The 22559-nt window shown below is 39.7% G+C and overlaps 1 protein-coding gene across 1 annotated transcript in view; it reads right to left on the bottom strand.

Annotated features, from left to right (window-relative positions):
• The window catches only part of TRDN (triadin), a 167708-nt gene that overhangs the window by 25182 nt on the left and 119967 nt on the right, over nt 1–22559 (bottom strand). Inside the window, exons 8-9 of the mRNA XM_032650860.1 lie at nt 22032–22214; nt 16059–16118 (exon numbers count right to left, since the gene is read on the bottom strand). Coding sequence (XP_032506751.1) covers nt 16059–16118; nt 22032–22214 — 243 coding nt within the window. The remainder of the gene's footprint in view (nt 1–16058; nt 16119–22031; nt 22215–22559) is intronic.

The raw sequence follows: 22559 nt of genomic DNA, 5'->3' as shown, positions 1-22559 counted from the left end.
TGGGCATACCATACAGGTATCCATTCTCTAACTTCTTCCATTCCACCCTCCCAGATAAGATATACCGATTTACACATTCTTTTTCTTTTTTTTTTGCATCTTAATGATTACATATTCTTTAATTTCTTATACATTATGGCAACAAACCTTCAAAATCATGAATGTAGGTAGATGAAATAAATTATGAAGGCAACTAGAAAGTCAATAAATGGTATCAAGAAATCTAAAACCATGGCACTTCGGAATTATTTTCAAGAGTTTGAATATTACATAGTGCTAGAGATTTGAACTTATGACTGTTTAAAGAATGTTTACATATGACTTTAGAAGGGAACTTTCTGTATGGCTAGTAGCGTGGAGGCTCAGAACAGACCTCCCCAAGATGTGCCCCTTTGACATGTGGATTATTTTGAGCTAGGGCAACAGAGATCCTATAGGCTCAAGAGAAAACTACTGCCCCTCCCTTAACAATCTATAGGGATTTAAATTGGGATTTTTTCCCCAGAAAAAGAGTTATTTATAGGAGATCATTTTTATCTAAGTGTCCTTATCCGTATGGCAGGACAAACATCTAATTACCTAATACCTGCTTTTCTTTTTATTGTGCTGTGAATTACCCTCCTGTCCTTGAGAGCCCCAGGCCTCTATCCCATTCCCCAGCTCAGGATGGCAATATATAGCTCATTTTACCTTTCTGTCTGTGAACTCTCTGGTATGTGAGGTCTCTGAGCCTCTTGTGTGAGTGTGTGCGGCAGGGCAAGTAATTCCTATATGTATGAAATTAAATTTGATGTTTCCCTGTTAATCTGTCTCATGTCAATTTAATTTTTAGAACCTAGAAGACTAGAGGGAAGTTTTCTTCTTCCCAGTTGGTTTAGTTGGTAACATAAACTTCCCTTGCTGGACTCTGCTCCCTCCAAGGCTGCTGCAGCTGAGAGATCCTGAAACATCTAACAAATGGTAAGACTCTTTAAAAAAAAAAAAAAAATTTAATTAGCAGGAGAAAATATTTGTAGAGCTAGTTCCTTGTACTTGGTGACCAGTAAATTTGGCAGAGAACTCTTGACTTTATTGATCCATTTCCTCCCAAAGACGGGCGCTGTTTTAATTTGTATCTGTCTCCTTTTGTCTTGTTCTCGGTCCTGAGAGCTCATTTGGCTTTATGACCAGTGAGAATAGTCTCTCTGGGTTCTGCCATCTATCAATATAAGATGGATGTGCCTACATGCATTTGCCAGTCAGTCAAACAGGCTAGGATTTAGAGCAGCTGTAGCCAGTTGGTCCTAAGTACAGGTATCAACCTTGGCTTTGACTAGCATCTCTTTGTCCAGGCATGCCACTTCTCAGGGGAATTTATCATAAGGGTCCCAGTCCATAAGGAGCCATTTTCATCTCAACCTTTGTTGCTTTGTTAGTGCAGGCACTACATCATCCTTACTGCCTGTGCAACAAAGATCTTTACTTTCTTAGATTACTTTTGGGAGTGAACTTTTTGGATCTTATGAGGGTTGCATCTCTTTGCACTCTCCTTTGGGGACACCTCTTGCATCTATGGTTAAACCACAGAAAGACTTATTGGTTTCAATCACTATTGAGATACTACTTGCCAATTATGGGTCCTCTGAATTTGAAAAACTTCTAAATTGGTAAATTTTTAGAGAGCTGTCATCATAAACAGATGTTTTATTGGTACCTATGGAAAGACCAAATTAAAAAGTGAATACAAAGAAATATAATGGCTAGCCTTAAGAACTACCCTAATTAAAAAAAAAAAAGTTTCAAGAAGCCGTCTCAGCTTTCCCTCATGGATCTTACAGATGCTAATAAAAATATTATGTTAATTAACAAGATAATGAAAAGAGGTTGAGGGGAGAGTCAAGGGACTCTTCCCAACAAGGTGACATTTTTTAAAGAGTTATTAAGAAATAAAGTAAATAAAGCAGGTATTGAAAAGAGATGGAACAAAGAGAAATTAGAAAGAGAAGAGTCACAGGACTCATCCCTGCAGCGTGGAAATCTTTAGATGGTTACTAAAAATGGGATTGAGGCAGGAAAGATTGGACTGGGCCCAAGGACAGGCTCCTCATGTTAGAGAAGGCAGATAGCTACATGTGAACAGAGAAAGGGGGACATGGGCCAAATGGCAGGAAACCATACATCTTGTAAATAATAAACAGTGGGGGTCCTTGAGCAGACAAAAAAAAGCAGGAACCTCCAAACTGACAGGAAACCACACATTTTGGGGTGATAAATGTCCTGGAGGCACACAAAGAAATGTGGGAAAAGGCGGGACTCTCTGGCACCCCAAGGTAACCTTTTGCTTAGTATGTTCTCATCACAATAAAATTAGCCTTGCAGATAAGAATTTCCCATCGTGCACCAATGCCATAACACAGCCGACCAAGATTAAATAAGGAAAAAAATCCCTCCTCCCCCCAGGAATGAAAATCAGAGAATAAGGCCCCCAAACCCTCCGTCCCCAATGAATATTCTGCCCCTTCATTTCTACACCCCACATAACCAGCTTGCCAAAAGAAGCTCAGAGAAGCTACTCATCTGATACTGCCAGCTCTCCCTTTGAGAGCATCTTAAGCATCCTACCACTTAAATAAAGCCTTGCTTTGTTTTCTTGACCTCTCTGTCACCTCTGAATTCTTTCTGTGATGAGACAAAACCTACCCTCCAGTAACATCTCTGGCGAGGAACAGCCTGGAGAATTCGGTAAGCCTCAGCCTCTTTCCTCCCTTGCGCTTGAGAGGCTCTGCCTGACTTCTCGCCATTTCTCTCTCTCTCTCACTGTCTGTCGCATTTTCAGACCAATTGCTGCCATGATGTGCGCGTAGGTCCAGCTGTAAAAGCCACTAGGACAGTCACCACGAGAACTCTCCCGCAAGAGGATGAGTCAGACGTGGAACGGACTGGAGAGAGGATAGGTCTGTCCGCCCACCTCGAGGCAACTGCCACGCAAGGGTTTTCGGCACACAGGTAAAAGCATAACACCGCCCCCTCCCCGCGGCTCCCGTTACAGGATTACTTTCGGTCCACCTACGCCTATCGTCTCTGCCTCCCTATCTCATTCTTTACATTTTTCCTTCTGCGCCATACTCGGCCGGAAATGGGGGGAAAGAAATCTGCCAGGTACTTTCCAACCTCACCGCTAGGTCTTGCACTTCTCATTGTGCAGGGCAAGTCAGGAAAAGTTTCCGGGCCTTCTCACAGGCAGCTAGCGACCCGAACCACACAGGAGCTTTGCCGCCTGGGTTTGCCTTATCCACCATTTGACTAACGGTCCTCGGGTTCAATTGTGTGGCGATATAAAATGCAGCCTCACTCACACTGTAGGAGAGTTCGCACAGAGGCGGTGCCGCAGTCCCCTCGGAAGCTCCCTCGGCCGCAGGCGGTCTGGGTGTCGCAGGTGGCGCTTACGGGACGACGTTCAGGTGGCCAGCATTCGCCGCCGCCTCAGTGCGCGCTCCCGGGGCTCCGCCCCCTCCCCTAAACTGGGCCTATCCCTGACCCCGCTCCCCGCCTCGCCCTGGGAGGCAGGGGCCTCGCCCAGGGGTGGGTAGCGCACGTGGCCACGCCCAGGGGATACGAGCCCCAGCGGTACCCGGTGTCCCCATTGCGCTTGCCTCCTCTGGGTTGATGGACTGGGAGTGTCCTCACAGGGACGCTGGGCCCTCTGTCCCCTTAAGTGCAGATATAGTGCCTCTGCCTGGTGCCACCGAATCCCACCCTGCACCACTCCGCCCTGGCCCACTGGATGGAGGAGGCGGGGGAACTGAGGCCAGGGACGCTGCCCACAAAAGGGAAGGGAAGGGCTTCCCTGGTGGCGCAGTGGTTGAGAGTCCGCCTGCCAAGCAGGGGACGCAGGTTCGTGCCCCGGTCCGGGAAGATCCCACATACCGCAGAGCGGCTGGGCCCGTGAGCCATGGCCGCTGAGCCTGCGCGTCCGGAGCCTGTGCTCCGCAACTGGAGAGGCCCGCGTACCGCAAAAAAAAAAAAAAGGGAAAAGAGAAGCTTTTTCACACACCACCTCCCTTAAGGCCCAGGGCCTATTTTCATAAACTTACCACACTTTGAGAGAAAGGATTGTTCCCTGACTAAATAGGTCCTAGAACAATGAGGCTGTTTGTTCCAGGGGAACGTACCCTGGAACACAGGGATTAATCATTGTACTTAAAATCTATAGAGAAAGGGTGTCCCTGGTGGCGCAGTGGTTGAGAGTCCGCCTGCCGATGCAGGGGACATGGGTTCGTGCCCCGGTCGCGGAAGATCCCACATGCTACGGAGCGGCTGGGCCCGTGAGCCATGGCCGCTGAGCCTGCGCGTCCGGAGCCTGTGCTCCGCAACGGGAGAGGCCACAACAGTGAGAGGCCCGCGTACCACAAAAAAAAAAAAAAAAAAAAAAATCTATAGAGAAGCCTTCGAGGAAGGCTTACTCATCCTGGGTACCAAGGATGCCTGGATAGGACACAGGCCCCAGCAGGGCTGCCATAACGGGGGTAGCTAATCCCCATTTTGGCTAGGGTCCATGGACTGCGTGGGCTGGGAGGCCTGGAACCTCCACGGGACCTCCTAAGGCTAGTGCTTCTCTTTGTTACAGGAGCACTCTCTCCCTGAAGGAACTATGGGAAACACCTCCAGCCCCAAGGACTCACCCCTCAGGTGCATTCTGAGTCACTGGGGCAAGTTTCCTCTAGATGCTTTAAAACAAAAAAGGCACATTTTCTTTTGTAACACAGCTTTGCCCCATTGAGGACGATGAGGCCTGGCCAGAGAATGGAAGCCTCAACTATAATACCATCTTACAGTTAGACATTGTTGCAAAAGGCAGGGAAAATGGGTAGAAGTTCCTTAGGTTCAGGCTTTTATGGCCCTAAGAGAGAACCTGGAGCTATACAAGTCCTACGTTAGGGAACCTTGCTAGCTGGGAGCCTTTCAGGCTGTACAAATGCCCTCTTTAGTGGCACCCCTGGAGGAACATAAGCCCCAGACAGACGACCCAAGCCCCAGCACTCTTTTACCATCTTCAGCCCCTCACCTGCCCTATAAGCTTCTTGACCCTTCTGTACCAGAAGTGCAGCCAGAGCTGCTTTGCTCCCTTCAGGAAGCAGTAGGCAGGCCTCAGGGAATTACCAGAGTCTACACCTCTATTTCTTTGAACTCAACCAGTGCCTCACTCATTTGGGCAGATTCTAGGAGGACCCCAGCCGGTGCACCAAAGAATTCCAGAGACTGACTGTCTCCTTTGATCTTAGCTGGAAGGACCTAAATGTTGCCCTTTCCCACTGCTGCCACACTGAGGAAAAGACCCCATATTTGGGCACACAGTCAAACATGTTGATGGATTATACGTTGCCCAACTTCATCAGCACCCTGTGGGCATGACAGCAGTACCTCTAATGGATCCCAACTTGGAACCCAATTGGAACTACCAGCCAGGTCAGCCTGGTATCACTAGAAGGGACCACATAATCCTTTGCCTTACTGAAGGGATGAATTGATGCATAATTAAACCTGTTAACTATTGTAAGGTTAAGGAGATAACCCAAGGCCAAGATGAAAATCCAGCCCTATTTCAGACCCGATTGGTAGACGCCCTCAGAGGGTATACGAATGTAGACCCAAACCCTTTTGAGGGACACATTGTATTTACAACCCACTTCACCAGCCAATTAGCCCCTGACATCCATCAGAAGCTTCAAAAGCTTGCCATGGGGCCGCAAACCCTCTCAACCTTCTTATTGATATGGCCTTCAGTGTCTTTAACAATAGAGACCAGGCTGAGGAAGAAAGGAAGGAATAGCATGACTTAAGAAGGGAAGGACAGCAAGCCAGGCTTTTGGCAGCTCTCATGACAAGACCTAACCACCTCCTAGTCACCCCAAAAGTACCAGAAGACCTCCGCCAGGAAAGGGAGCCTGTTTTAGCTATGGGAGCCTCAAACACTGGAGCAAGGAATACCCGGGAAACAGTTCCCAGCCTCCACCCAAGATGCCATGCCCACTCTGTAAGAAGATGGGCCAGTGGAAGAGGGAATGCCCCCAGCTCCGAAGGGAGCGAGGAAATTCCCCCATGCCGGTCCCGGCAGTGGTTGATTGACGAGACCTGGAACCTCCCAAGGCTCCCAAGAAGACAGTCATCATCGCACGGGAAGAACCACGGGTGACCACTGACGTGGCAGGTCAGTTTGTCCAGTTTCTAGTGGACACGAGAGCCACTTACTCTGTCCTGACTTCTCACACTGGGCCCCTTGCCCCCAAAACCTGCTTTGCTGTTGGGGTAGAAGGTAGGCCAAGGCTAAAACACTTCACCACCCCTCTCACTTGCACCTGGGGAAGGACCCTTGGAACTCACAAGTTTCTTGTCATGCCTAAATGCCCCAGCCTATTTATTGGGAAGGGATTTTCTCTCAGTCTTATTTGCCCTAAAAATTAAAACCAAGGCCTATTAAAGGCTGGATTATGCCTTATGGACAGTCCAGCCCAAAATATTTCCCCCAAATTAAAAAACAACTTATAGATCCACAGGTCTGGGCTCAGGGAACCCCAGGGAAAACAAAGTTTGTCAGTCCTGTAAAAATCACCTTAAAAGAGGCTAATAACTTCCCTTCCAGGTGTCAATACCCTCCCTGTCCAGTAAACTCTTTTTTTCTCTGCTCTTTTGCTTCTCAAGAAGTCATGACTCTATCCTAACGGTCCTCCTTGTTATCCACATCGTCACAGCTTCAGCTTACAAACATCCACTATCTGACACCATGAATGCCACTGCTAAAGGAACTAACTCATCTGACTGCTGAATCTGCCCCACGACCACACCTCCCCAGAGGACCTACGTACGTCTCTTTTAGGACTCCCCACCTCTTGAGGGACCTGATGGGGCTGACAGCAAAATACGCTGGGTTCTCATTTACCACCCAGTGTGGTAAGGAAGGAAGGACTGGGGCAGGAACCAACTGGAAGCCAAACTCTCTGGAACAGATAACCCTCCTCCAAATCGGACGGAAGGATATTTCAGCTTTTAGGCAAAACTAGCCTCTGTTTTACTGGTATTAGCATCCAGGGACAAGAATTACGATGGCTGAACGAAACATACTACAATCAAACTCTAGTTTTCAGTAATCACAGTTGGGTAACAGACACCAACCAGACTGCCAATATCCAATATGTAGGGAATGTCACTGTCTGGTGGAAGAACCTAGTGACTGGAATAAAGAAAACTAAAACTCACAATAAAAGCGTAATATCAATAATAGCTAACAATACACAAGAGAAAGCCAGCATAGGGATTAGACAATATTCAGGACTAATGTTTAATATAACTAATAACTATACACAGATATACTCCAATTTCTCCCTGTTAACACTGCAGTTAACACAACTGCTCAGGTTGAAGCAGTTACAGAAGATGGACCAACGCTTTACTCCTTAAAAGATTTTAAGGGGGCTTCCCTGGTGGCGCAGTGGTTGAAAGTCCGCCTGCCGATGCAGGGGACATGGGTTCGTGCCCCAGTCCGGGAGGATCCCACATGCCGCGGGGCGGCTGGGCCTGTGAGCCATGGCCGCTGAGCCTGCGTGACCGGAGCCTGTGCTCTGCAACGGGAGAGGCCACAACAGCGAGAGGCCCGTGTACTGCCAAAAAAAAAAAAAAAAAAAGATTTTAAGGGTCCAGACTCCTTGAAGGGGTAATGTTAGAGAAGGCAGATAGCTAGATATAAACAGAGAAAGTAGACAGGGGCCAAATGACAGGAAGCCATACATCTTGTAAACAGCACAGCTACTCAACTGATAGTGTCTGCTCTTCCTCTGAGAGCATCCTATCGCTTAAATAAATCCTAGCTTTGCTTTCTCGACTTTCCTGTCTCCTCTCTGAATACTTTCTGTGATGAGACAAGAATCTACTCTCCGGTGACACTCATGTATAGGCATTAGACAAAAAGGCAAAGCCACCTCATTGTCTTGCACTTACTGAGATCATGAAACATGGAAGAATGGCATCAGCCACAAGAACATAAATTAGATTTTGATTAAGCTTTGTGACATCTGAATAGGGAACCCTGATCACAAAACCCGCAGAGCAAGACCGGGCATGTGCAGTAAAAATGTCCAGGCTTCAAATGACCACTATACAACGTTCCAGGGTGGCACTCAACTGGTAAGGGAAACCTTAAGGGAAAATAGCTCTCAGGATGCACGTGTGGTGGCTTCAGGAGCCCAGTGCACAAGAATGGATGGATGTAATCATCGCCCTGCCTCAACTTTCTCATCAATGAATATTCTGCACCTAATAGAAAAAACTCATGCCTATTCAAAGGTTAAGATGAAATAAAAAGGGAAATCAGAAAACCCGCGGGGTGCTCCTCACTTGCGAGGACACCCACATTCTTCTCGGAGTGCATACTTTAGCTTCTTAATAAACTGCTTCTTTGTTTCTCTTTATACTTCAGTCTCTGTGTGTTTTCCATTGCATTCCTTGTCCAAAATTCTTCTTGGACAGGTAGAACAAGACCCTGAACCTTTAATAAAGCCATCCAGCATCAGGATGAATAAAACAGACATTGATGGGGTTACCATAAAGGTTTTTTTTTTTTGCGGTACACAGGCCTCTCTCACTGTTATGGCCTCTCCCGTTGCGGAGCACAGGCTCCGGACGCGCAGGCTCAGCGGCCATGGCTCACGGGCCCAGCCGCTCCACGGCATGTGGGATCTTCCCAGACCAGGGCACGAACCCATGTCCCTTACATCGGCAAGCGGACTCTCAACCACTGCGCCACCAGGGAAGCCCTACCATAAAGGTTTTTTTTTTTTTTTTTTTTGCGGTACGTGGGCTTCTCACTGCTGTGGCCTCTCCCGTTGCAGAGCACAGGCTCCGGACGCACAGGCTCAGCGGCCATGGCTCACGGGCCGCTCCGTGGCATGTGGGATCTTCCCGGACCGGGGCACGAACCCGTGTCCCCTGCATCGGCAGGCAGACTCTCAACCACTGCGCCACCAGGGAAGCCCCCATAAAGGTTTTAATATAGCACTACCAAAGGCTGGGTGGCCAAAGTGGCCCCCTGTTCATCCACCAGCATTAAAGAAATCCAAATAAGTTTGTCTGTTTATCCCAGTTTGGAGAAATCTGAAAAGCTGAAAGACATCGATTACTATGAGAATTGTGATCAGCAATCACTAGGGGCAACAGCCCAGTTAATTAAATTAAGGATTGACAGAGGAGCCAGGATTCCTTGGCTTAACCCCTCATTGGAGGCCCAAAGCCTTTTGCAGAAGAGTGACTAAAATGGTCTGGGGATAGAAAATAGAAGTTTCCAGGAACCCCTTGACATGGTAACCCTACGAACTGGTACCAATACCCACTGATGAAGTTCTGACTCAGGCTACATTTAGATTGAAAAAATATAGAAATGTAAGAGTTGACAGGATTATAAAAATTTGAATCTTTAAAAAAGCTTTATGTAAAGAAATCATGCCAACTTTACCTGAATGCTTTATGGGAATAGTATTATGCCTGGCTGGGAAAATTTCCCCCACCCAATATTGTAAAACCAAAACTTACTCATGAAATCTTAATGGAGGCTATAATTAGTAATGTAAGAGTTAATGGAATTAAGATAAAATTTTATAGGATAATTGATATATTTGAACAGGCTTTATACAAAACAATTGCATCTCTTTTACCTGATTGTATTATGGGGATGGTCATTGTATCTTACTGGGGAATGTTTCCCCTACCTAGTTTTGTAAAACAATCTACCCTTCAAGCAATATTAATTGGACATGCCAACAAAATTGCCTGAGCAAAGCATAAAATTTTTTTGATTTATATCATAGTCAGAAGTCTCCCTGATATAAAGAAGCAAACTGAGGACGATGTAGTTGGATGGCTGATCAGCCTACCATCTTACAAATCTTTACAAAACTGGAAATTCAGTTCTAGAGGAAGTTCACATTCCACCCATTCCTTTCCATAGATCCCCAAAACCTCTGCTATTTAACTCAAAAGGCTAGTAATCTCTCTAGGAACTCTTATCTAGACCATCTCCAATTCTTTTTTTTTTTTCCATCTCCAATTCTTAATACTAAATTTTTTTAAAAATGGAAAGGGGGCTTTTAAAATACAAATTGCTGTATAAGCACCCTTGCCCAAAATTCTGGTTCAAAAAACACTTTTAATGAAAACTATAAGGTATCTCTTTTATGTCTATTTATATATTTATGTATATATATTATAGACATGGTATTTTTCTGCCTCTGAGTGGTATTACCAAAATTAATTATAAAAGAGCTCAATTTAACTGGCTTAAAAACACACAAGCGCTATTTAAGAATAGTCTCAAAGATATAGTAGATATAGTAGAAACTAAGCCAAATGTTTTTCAGGTTCACAAGAGCTATGATAATTTTTGGTAAATAAAAGCTAGTTTAAGTTTGTTCATTTAATTAATACAGACATGCCTTTAGAGTTATCAGCATTAAGCACAGTATTATACTGAGGTTTACTAAAAGTCAAATAAGGTCATATTACCTCTGTACTACATTTGCCAGACAAACAACATCAACAGAAACAACTGAAGATGATGGCTAATTGCTTTAATGTTTCCTAAAATTTTCATGAGTAATCTAAGTATGATTGTTAAGAACAAAAGTATTGAATGGATATAAATTAATAAGAATTTTTAGATAACTTTTAAACAATGATTGTTTTATGGTACATCTACTTAAAATAGTTTCCCAAATCTCTCTGGTGACTTCAAACCTTAGAGTTTTGCTAAATTAAGTTAAATAATGGAAATTCACTGAATACCTAGATCATTTCCAAATAAGATAAAATATTGAGCATTAATTACTCAACATAGTTTAATCTACTTTTGTCTTTTTATAATGTAGAAACTAAAGATGTTTGGGTTTCTTAGTAAACATGTCTTCTGCTTTATCTAAGGATTGTACTATAAAGTAGCATACGTCTTTAGAAATTATAAAATATATTCATAAATTTGCCAATCCACAGAATGTTAATGTAAAAAAAAGACCTCTTTTTGCCAGAATTTTGCCATTCCAATGTCCTTGTACATGCTAATAGTTACTCCTGAATCAGAGAAGTAAAAATGGGTAAACAATAGCTGTACATTATATAAACATTTAGGGCTACGGGAAACTCAGAATGGCCACTTGGTACTTTGTGGCTCTGTGGCAAACCCCATTTTTTGGTTTCTGTATTCCTTCACCCACCATAGTGCATTTACTATTACTCAAATTGTAAATACACATTGCTTGGGAGACTTCTATGAAATTGTAAAAACAGTCTACCAGCAATGTCTGACCTGTCAGAGGCCTCAGACCTCCTCACACTGAACCCTTTAAACATCTGCAGCTGGACCTCATTCAACTGCAACTTAGTATGGGTTATCAGTGTATTATTGTTATTGTATAATGTTTTCAGGATGGGTTGAAGCCTTCCCTTGGTACAAGGCTGATGCCTTCACAGTGGCAAAGAAACCGTTAGAAAATGTGTTTCTCACTTGGGATATACCTTTCACAGTCTCTGGTGATCAAGTGATTTGTCCACTTCACTGGGCAAATCATTTGAGCCTTAGTGAAAACCTTGTAAACTTCTTGGAATTATCACCATCCCTATCACCCTCAATCATCAAGCAAGGTTGACAGAGCTAATGGAACAACTAGACTCAAGCAGAGCATGAATTAATTTCATAAGACTGAATGAGCTGACGAATATGATTATAATTTTTTGTCTAAAATGTCACTGTTTTTTAATCATTTGTCTTCCAGATATAAAGAATTTTTTAACTTCGCTACTTATGACTTACAGCAAGTTGGTAAATCATAAACAGAATTAAAACATTTATCTTTTTCTCCCTACCTAATCCCTCCAGAACTTGGGAACTCAGCATTTTAAGGATTTTTTTTTTAATGGCAGTATAGTTATTTGCATAACTTCAATAAGAATCTTTTCTCTTTCTAACAGGACGAAAGGGATACATGCATAGACTCAGATAGGACCAGGCCACTTGAAGGAGCTAAGATTTGCTTTAGGGAACCAGTAAAGCTCCTGGGAACAGCCTGGTGCTTTACTTACAGGGTTGTCAGCAGCCTCACCGGGTGAGTAAGGAAGGTCACTCCCTGGCAAGTGCAGGAATCTCAAGATATTTTGGGGACCTTGAGAAGAGAGGAGTTCACCCAAATCTATATTTGATTTCAGGCGAAGGCTGATGACAATTTCCTGGCTTGACTATCCTGGCTTCAAGAGGCGTTTAAAAGTTCAATCTAGAGATTTCTCATGAAAAGTTCCAACAAAGCAGTTTAAAAGAGTCTATATGACCACTCACTATTCTTACTGTACTTATGTAAATAATAAGACCAAGTTTATTGAAACTAGACTAACTTTGCAAACAGATTAGTCTTAATTTGTCTATATTTGATAGATATGAGGGTGATTTTTAGAGAGGAAAATTATGTTTCAGTGACACACTTTTGTGGTTATTAGATTCTATTGCTGTCCATTGTCTTTTTTTTTTTTTTTTTTTTTTTAATTTTTATTTATTTATTATTTTTGGCTGTGTTGGGTCTTCATTTCTGTGTGAGGGCTTTCTCTAGTTGCGGCAAGTGGGGGCGACTCTTCATCGCGGTGCACAGGCCTCTCACTGTCGCAGCCTCTCTTGTTACGGAGCACAGGCTCCAGACACGCAGGCTCAGTAGCTGTGGCTCACAGGCCTAGCCGCTCTGCGGCATATGGGATCTTCCCAGACCAGGGCTCGAACCTATGTCCCCTGCATTGGCAGGCAGATTCTCAACCACTGTGCCACCAGGGAAGCCCTGTCCATTGTCTTTTAAATTTTTGTTTTCTACCTGTAAACTTGACTGCTCCTGAATTCTTCTAGTTTTCACCAATATTTGGCTACAATTCTCCAAACTAAGGTTTCCAATTTTTCTCCCACCCTTTTGATTTGGAATCATTGAGAACTAAAACTGCCCTTTTCCCAAAGCCATGCAAACTAAAGTTGGACAACTTGATATAAACTTCACAGAAATCACCATAACAGCTCATGCACTGACAATCTTCATGCCTGTTGCTATGGCCAATCAGAAAGATCGCTAGACATATTCAAACTGCAAACCTGAAAAAATCTATCAGATTGTCACTACCTGCCCCCACTCCATCTGAAGATGCTTCAAGTTGGATGCCTAGAAACTTTCTCAACTGCTTGCATTCAGAAACCGGGCCGATAGTCTACTCCAATCACTAACTATTATTTTTCTTTTGTTTCTATATACTTGTCTCTTATTAAATATCTGATTGCTTTCACAATAGGCCTAACTTTAGGAGCCTCATGAAATGAGACACAACTGTTTCACTGAGACGACCTATTCTCAGGACCAAGAGAGTGGTTCAATGAGATAGAGCAATCTACCAACTCAAATTCTGAACTGTGAAACTTCTTCGGGAAGTTCCAAAGGAGGGAACCCTGGGGGTTCAGAACAGACCTCTCCAAGATGTGCCACTTTGGCACATGGATTATTTTGAGCTAGGGCAACAGAGATCCTACAGGTTCAAGAGAAACTACTTCTCCTCCCTTAACTACCTACAAGGACTTAAATTGGAGATTTTTCCCAGAAAAAAAAAGTTATTACCAGAACTTCATGTAAGTGGCCCCATCTGTATGGCAGGCCAAACACCTAACTGACCAATATCTCCTCCTTTTAAAATTGTCCTGTGAATTACGCTCCTGCCCTTGAGAGCCTCGGGCCCCTAACTCATTTCTTAGTTCAGGATAGCAATGTATACCTCATTGTACCTTTCTGTCTCTGACCGTCTCGTGTAGGGTTCCTGTGCTTATGAAATAATTTGATTTTCTCCTGTTAAGCTCTCTCATGTCAATTCAATTCTTATAGCAGCTAGAAGAACGTAGGAGGGTAAAGGAAAGTTTCCTTCCTCCCCAACAACAGCAAAATTCTCCTTACCTCATGCAGAGGTGTTTTTTCTGGTCCTTCTGACCTTAATCCATTGTTGAATTTTCAGAAAGAAACGAATGGCATTGTGACTCCAAAAGTGTGAACATAACTCACTGCCTGTGATAATGCACGGTTATCTGTGCCCTGTGATTCTCTTAGAAACTGTATTGTATAATCAATTAGTAGCTACTATGAATAATTTAAGTGGAACAAAGAACACATTATTTTCTTCAGATGATGGAATTTAAAAACTCATGCTCATCAAGAACACAGATTTGGGCTTCCCTGGTGGCGCAGTGGTTGAGAGTCCGCCTGCCAATGCAGGTGACACGGGTTTGTGCCCCGGCCCAGGAAGATCCCACATGCCGCGGAGCGGCTGGGCCCGTGAGCCATGGCTGCTGAGCCTGCGCGTCTGGAGCCTGTGCTCTGCAACGGGAGAGGCCACAACAGTGAGAGGCCCGCGTACCACAAAAAAAAAAAAAAAAAAAAAAAAAGAACACAGATTCATCTTGTGTGTAAGTAAATAGTTAATTGATATCTTCAAGATTTGGTCTCTTAAAAAAGCAAAATATGTGTAGAGTATGAATTTCTTAAACCATCACAGCTGAAAAAATGGGCAACAACCTGCTACCTAAAACTGAGTTAATGGTATATAGAGATAGGGACTTGTCAATGTTGAAACGTTCAATTTACGTGGGATGCTCGCCCAGATGGGCTGTGGTGAAATAAATGAATTAGAGAATAAAGCTATAATAGCACTTTGTTGTGCATCTATTAGATGCTTTATCAACAACTTTGTAAGTTTATTACTGTAATCCCAATGTATGAACGCTGAAGATCGGATGGAGTTCAATGATTTGCTGAAGGTCCAATGCTAGAAGGGATGGGGGTCAAGAATTATATCTGTATTTGTGTCCAAAGCCCTCTCTTTTCACTATATTAAACTACCTTCCTCAATGCTTCCATCTAATTTTATTATGATACTATACACATACGTTAATATTAATCATTTCTACAAAATGAGTAATTTTATTTTTCAGTGTTTTTCTCCTCATTTCAGTTTCTAACCCAATAAGAAAGTTAAAAAAGAAGGATAAGAAAATAAAAACAGAAGTAGAGGAGGAGGAGGAAATTAACTTGAATGAGTTACTAAAATTAAGTTTTCCTGAGAGCCAAAGTTCTCACAATCTTCTAATTTTCCAGGACCTAGCTGTGTCATATATATATTTTAGATATAACATGCCCTTTTGCCATTATATCCATGAATTATAATTGTACATTTTAGAACAATTTCCATAAAAATAGTTAAGAAAACAAAATATAGTTTGCTTTAAACAATCAGCTTCAATTATTCTAATGTAAATTAGTTCCTACCTTAACAATACCATCTTCCTAGAAATGTTTCCCCAAACATGAACATAGACTATCAGTTTTTAAATCTGAAAAAGGCAGAGTACAAGCAATCAAATTAATTCTTAATTAAGATGTTAGTAAAGAATCCCCTGTTACACTCTAGGCACCATTTAAAGACAGGAGAGATGATAGATAAATGCCTTTAAGTAAAAATACTTCCCCACTGTGTTGACTATTAACTCCAGGGTTGACTATCTCCATCAATAGTAGTTCTCTGGAGTGGTTAACCCAAGATCATACGCAAGTGAGAAAATCAAAAAAGATTAAATATTTGAAATATGATGGATTTTAATATGAATTGTGTTCACTACCAAAAAAAGAAGAATGCTTTCATTGTCACATGTCTTTTATTCTAAGTTTACCAAGAATAAAATAAGATGATTCACCTCTTCACTCTAAGATATTATTAAAGATATTAGCATTTTTTGTATATAAAGATATTAGCATGTTATGCTTTCAACCGACTTCATTTGCAACAGGCCATGCAGTCATAGCAAGTAATATTAAAGGCCCTAATGCCAGTTATTACTTCTGGTTTTCATTGGTTTTATTCTAGATCTGCACATGCATTATGCAATGTTTTTTAAAAATGAGCATAACAGTTTAGTACATAAAAAACAGACAACCTTAGAAACAGACTATTAAAAGAGACAAATAAAAGGACTGTTTGAATACCTGGTTTTAAATCCCCATGGGCAAATATGTCAATCATATATCGACAGAATGCATACTGATCTGACAAAAGTAGAAAGAAAAAAAAGCAGTGAAAAAAATGTCATTGACACCTTTCCTTTTTCCTAGGGAAAGATGGCTTAACAAAACAAACAAAGTAGCATAATTCTATTTTAATTACTACAATATTTTCTGTGAAGGAATAATTTGCACATATATGAACACATGGGAAAAATAATAAATTTAAGTTTCCATTTATTCCATACAAAAAGAATAACCTTAAAAATTGAAACAGACTAGTTCAGAGTAATACTATAGTGTTTTTAAAAATCAAAACCTTTTTCATCAAATTTATTATTAGTCATCATATTTAAGCAATTTTTCTCATTGTCTGTATATATACTTCCAATAAGGAAACAGAAGTTTCACAAGAGGAAATTGTTTCCAACTTGGAATGTTTTTACCAAATATTCACTCCCAACCCTTCACCTCATTGTCTAAATGAAGCCACAGAATGTTTCTTGAAAAGGCAAGCAGGAGGGCTAACCCCTTTGCAACCTGTCAGGGGTCTTCTACGTGGAGATTCTCTTCAATTAGAAGAGGAAATCCAGAAGAACAGACTTACAGCACTAAATAACATGATTCTTAAGGTAATTGATTGGGTAATCTTTATTAGAAGATCATCTTATGATCTTGATTAGTATATGGTCCATGGAAAAAGTAAAAAAAAAAAAAAAAAAAAGAGAAACAGCACAGGATTTGAGCTTTTGAGGCAGATTTTGTCAAAAATTATTTCAGGAGTTCGTTTTTTTTCATTTCCTTCTAAATTAAAGACATTGTACTGAACTTTAAATTTTCATATAACTTTAGATTCTGCCGAGGTCATTCCAATCCAAATTTCAGTTGATGAACCATTCTATAAGCTTTACTGTATCTTCTTTAAAGCTTGCAGATTATTAAATGAATCTTGTTCAAAATGATTTACAGTTAAATGTTTCTAAATAGGCATCTTATTAATTCAATAAATCCAAAGGCAGCTTTAGGATCAAGAGAGTTTATTGAATTTATACAACATGACATACCCTTAAGTGCTTTAAATTATGTATATCAAACCTATGAAATAACGAAACCTGTTATATAAATACACACACAAGGATTTTTGTAAACCTCATTGTTTTTAGAGTATTTACAGTATTTTTAGAGTAATCCATTTTATTATGAGACTCCACCTTTGAAAAAAATGTACTTATTGCAGAAGGTGTAAAAGTATAATTCTTTTCATTAGTACCTAAATGAGTAGGCCAAAACTCATAAAGTTTCAAAAATTTGCATGGATTTTGATTGTTGAATTGGGTCTCACTTCCCCACGTGTGAGGTGGGGAGTGGGAGGGAGTTAGCTCTCGGATCAGCCCAAGAATTTATTTGCTCCTCAGTGTACTGGCAGTTATAACAGGGGTTTCTGATCCCAGGACCTGGGAATCCTATGATACAGGAGAGAAGATGAAGGTAGAGAGTATTTTCTCTTTTCTGGGCATAAATCTTTTCCTTAGCAAAATTGTAGAATGAGCCATTTGACTCTAAGATGAAAAACTGTATTTCCCTGAAATGGCAAACTTGAGGTTGGGCAAGGAGGACTTCCTAAAATCAGCAGGCTTTCTCCTTTGTTTCAGTAGTTAATGTGACTGTGATCATTTTAGATGTGCCCTTCCTACAGCTCTAGAAGTAGTTCTCAAAGGGCAATTTAAATATCAAAAAAGATGAGGGATTTGTTAAAATGCAGATTTTTTTGGCCTAGTCATGCAAAAAAAAAACCTTACAATTCGATGGGTCTGGACCCTAGGAATATGCATTTTTGACCGACTCCCCAGAGGAATCAGATTAGACCACACTTTCAGAATCATTGATCTAAAATTGCTCAAAATTTCTTTTCTCACAATATTTCTAGTGGTATCATAGCCCTCAGCAACAGCAATGGAGAAAGTATGTACCTTAGAAGTTTAGAATGCAGGGACTTCTTGAAATTTGAAGGGTTTGGACTATCCCCCAAAATGAAATATTGTGCTCTGCCCCAAGCTGTGATAGAATGTTTACATACATAACATGTGGAATAGTTTATTGAATTAATTAAAATCTTCATGCTTCAGAGATTCTTCTTTAACTGAATGCTAAGAGTGTAATGATGCTACTACAAAATTATTACCAAAGTAAAACGCTTATATTACTTATACCAATATTTTCTGGATCCAAAGTCATTTGTTTAATTAATGTACCAGTAGTCCTACAAGTTTCCAATTTAAAAAAGAAAATCTCTTATGAACTCAAAGAAGGTTAATATTTTTAATCTAGAAAATTGAGTTATACCACGTAGGAGGTTTCTTTTATATTTAAATAATGCTGTGAAGTTGCATTCTAATGGCACCAACATATCAATAGGAAGATAGAGAGTATTTTTACAAAATTTAAAGTTAAGAATTTTCTTTTTTTTTTTTTTTTTTGGCTGCACCACAGGCATGCAGGATCTTAATTCCCCCACCAGGGATAGTACCCGTGCCTCTTGCAGTAGAAGCATGGAGTCCTAACCACTGGACCACCAGGGAATTCCCAAAGTTAAGAATTTTTAAATATTTTAAATTAGGATGCCCATTTCCACCTGTCTTGTGTGTTGACCTTAACAATGTATAAGAACTCTAGGCAGGTATGTGTTGGGCAGTCCCCAGTGTGTCTGCTTCATCTGTCTAAGGATAAAGCAAAACCAAGTCTTCCTGATTTTGGAAAATTCATTTTAAAGAAATGCTTCTTTAAATCCAACTCAATTATTCAAACAGGACATTTTTTTCCTAAAGAAAATCTGAACTGTTCTATCATTCTTTCATTGTTATGTGACAATGATTCACAAGAGGTAATTTCATATCTCGTCACCACTTCTTAGTACTTTTTTCCCCTAATGAACGTCTTTCTAGGAATACCACATGCTGTCCATCTCTCCCCTTCCTGATCCTCAGGGACCAGTGATGGATGTCATTCAGCTGCTGCCTTATTGGTATTCCCTGTGGAGTAGCAGCTGAGAGAAAATGCATTCAGGGTGTAGAATGTTAACAGAAAATAAATTTTAAAAAACCTCTAACGAGAGTGGGGCATATGTGGTCTGGTGCTCTATGGCAGCTTCACATTAGCTACAAATTTTCTGCTTGCCACAAACAGTTGTTAAAAAAAATAAGAAGGAAGAAAAGAAAGAATGAGCATAGCAGTGGGGAGGTTTGATTGTTTTCCTTCCCCACAAATTTGCCAGAGACCATCAGAAAATCAGAGCGCAATGCTTGATCGTGCTGACCCTTCTTACCTTACTTTAAACAGATTAAGAATGGTCCATAAAAACCAGATTAGGTAATAATTAGAGTGTGTTTAAGTTTACAGTAGGCACGTACAAATATATGAATCTTATTCCTGATGCTTTAGTAGAAATAGTGTTTATATATACAATGTTAAAAATAACCATATATGAGTGTATATGCATGTATACTATATAATAAAATAATTGCCAATAAGTGTATTGCTGCATGTAAAAATCTGTGTCCAGTGAATAAAAGACCTATAGAAGCAATTTATTTAAGAAGAACTATTAGAAATCTATAGGAAAAGAATGTCAAATTCTTTAGGTCTAACTTAAGCTAAGCAAATAAATAATCCCTCGCCTAAAGGAGAACCAACTCAACAATTTTACTAAATCATCAACACAAGAGTCTCAAAATCAAAGTCACCTCACAAGTAGATTATTTAGAAAGCACTATGTCTTTATCATGTTTGAGTTAAAACTATAATGCAATTAGGTTTTTTATAAACAAATGCTGTTAAATCATAGCTTAAATTTTTTAAAATGACATATTTATGTGTCTGATCATCTATTTGAGGTAACATTTTCATTATTTACCTAATAATACATTTATCTAATGGATGGTAGATCTCAATAGAGAGCCTTAATTTAGCAAATGCATTTGTTTAGCTGATAAAATCACATTTGTGCTTTTATTTAACTCTAAGTGATATCTGAATGTCTTTCAATAGATAAATAGCTCTTGATATGAAAATGAAAACAGTAGATTGAAAATGGAAAGGTAATATAATGCTATCTTCAATACTGATTACTGATAGGAATAAAATATAGTATATGTGACCCAGACATATTATTTGGAAATATTTTAGTAATGTGTCTTCATCAATAAAATATGGCCCCCAAATAACTAAGATACTAAAAATGAACATCCAAAAGTGTACTCATATTCCTAGTTGCTAGATAAGTATTTTGGTACTCCCATATATAACTGGAATGAATTTTTACATACTGTATTTATGGACAAAAAATAAAGATATGCTTGGTACATTTAATCTGGTTTCATGTGATCATTTTCTTTTGTGTGTGATTATTTTCTTTCTTAAAAGGCAATCTAAAATGCAAAGTATTTTAGGATCTTGATAATAATTTTAAATAAGCATATAAGTGAATCAGAAGATTAATTTTCCTGTCTTCTATCACAATAAAATAGTCCATTCAAAATATTTTCTCTTTATTTACTATATTTTTCCTACCCAAATTATTGCATAAATAACATACAGCTTTGTTGGAGATGATAATTAATATTTTTAATTGATTCAAGGCAATATAATCATCTTTAAAATTGAAGAAAGGTTTTTGGGCTCCAAAGATTTAATCACTCATATGCTTTAAATGTCAGTATTACTTTAAAATAAAAGAAAATTAGTTAAATTAAAATCTTTGTGGACTACTACAAAGAAAATCTCTTCCTTTCTTCTTTCCTTCCTTCTTTTCCTTTTTAAAATACATTTTCAAAAAATACACCTTTTCCCTCATATAAATAAATGTTTCCAAATATTACTTGTGAATTCAGGGGAAAAAGTGATTCAAAGATAATATACAAGAGTGGATTGCAAAGACAAATGCCATATAAATTCACCTGTATGTAGAATCTTAACAAAAAGAGTATAGATTGCAAATTTCATATCTTGTTTGTACCTTATAGTGGGGAAAATTATCAGTTTCACTGTCCAAATAGCTTACTCAGTAACAATATTTTTAACTTCTTTAATGCAAATCTTATGGAAACAATTCCTTAATTTTAGCCCTCAAATAAAATTATTAAAACTCTCAGAATAAGGACAAATTTTATTTTGCAACACCCCTAAAAAACATTTATAGGAATAGTCTATACAGAGCAGATCCCACATTCTGTGTGGGGAAGCTCAGGACTGTAGCAACTTGGAACCAGGAGTGGATTTAGGGAAGGAAAGATTCAACAAAGACCAGAGATGTGTGACAATACAGCCCTCAGCTGACCTCTTAAAACTCCACCCTTTTATGCTTACAAGCACCTTTCTTTAAAGAATATCAGGTTTACATTCCACCTCCATGTAAATGCTCTATTTCTATGAAGTACGGATGTTACGTTTGACATCACTCTTATTGAAAAGCAGCACAATATGTAAGATACAGAGCTTTCTATGGTGATAAATTTAGTCACTGGACAAACTGGATTTAATAATTCAATGTATATTCTAAATTATATGCTCTTGCAGAGCTACAGGAATGTATGGACACTTTTTATGATACTTATTCTATATGATTTGAACATACACCCCTTAATAAACTCCTTGAGAACTGTCAGTTTCCTGTATTACTGTTCTTCAAAGAGTACACAAAGGACAGAGTATGTGTCCTTTAAATAACTTCAGATACTAACTCAAATCCTCTTTTAAAAATGCTTCAAAATGCATCTTTAGATATGTGAACACAGTTTAGTATTTCTATAAATAAATTTTAATTCCCAAATTATTGTATTTCCTTTCAGGTATATTCACTTATACAAGTCTTTTACTCCCATGTAAAGTCTGATCTTGGTCTTTTTTTCTGTTTCTTGCCCAATACTCTCCTAGAACTTCTGGCCACCTCCTCTGAATGTTTACCTTTCTGTTCATGCTTGGACACCACTGCAGCATCTTTCTTGTCCTTCTCTTTGGGTTTAGGTGATGTTTTCTGTGCTTCTTTTACTTTTGCAGCTGTTTGCTTCACCTTCTCCTGTTTCGCACCTTTCACTTCCTTTTTAATCTTTTCTTCAGTCTTTTCTCTAGTCTTAGCTTTCTTCTCTTCTGTATGGAGTTAAAGAAAAGTTGAAGTATTATATATATATATATATATATATATATATATATATATATTTAACCAATGCAGCATTTCATCTTTCATTTGTTGTTAAGAACACTTTTAAAAGAAAGAGAACAGAAAAACAAAAAAATTGTGTCACTGACATAAATACTTGTGACTTTCATTAGATTTTTATATAGTTTATGAAGTGGCATGTCAGATTACTAAAAAAATGTAACTAACTTGAAAGTTGGACTCTTTCTTAATTTGTACATGAAAACATTACTTTTTAGGTAGTCAGGAACTAAGTATATCAACAAGGAAGAATTTGGATTCTGGAGGGAAGTATA

The sequence above is a fragment of the Phocoena sinus genome, chromosome 12, assembly GCF_008692025.1.
Source record: "Phocoena sinus isolate mPhoSin1 chromosome 12, mPhoSin1.pri, whole genome shotgun sequence".
Classification (NCBI taxonomy): domain Eukaryota; kingdom Metazoa; phylum Chordata; class Mammalia; order Artiodactyla; family Phocoenidae; genus Phocoena; species Phocoena sinus.
This window is presented reverse-complemented; position numbering and strand designations above follow the sequence as displayed.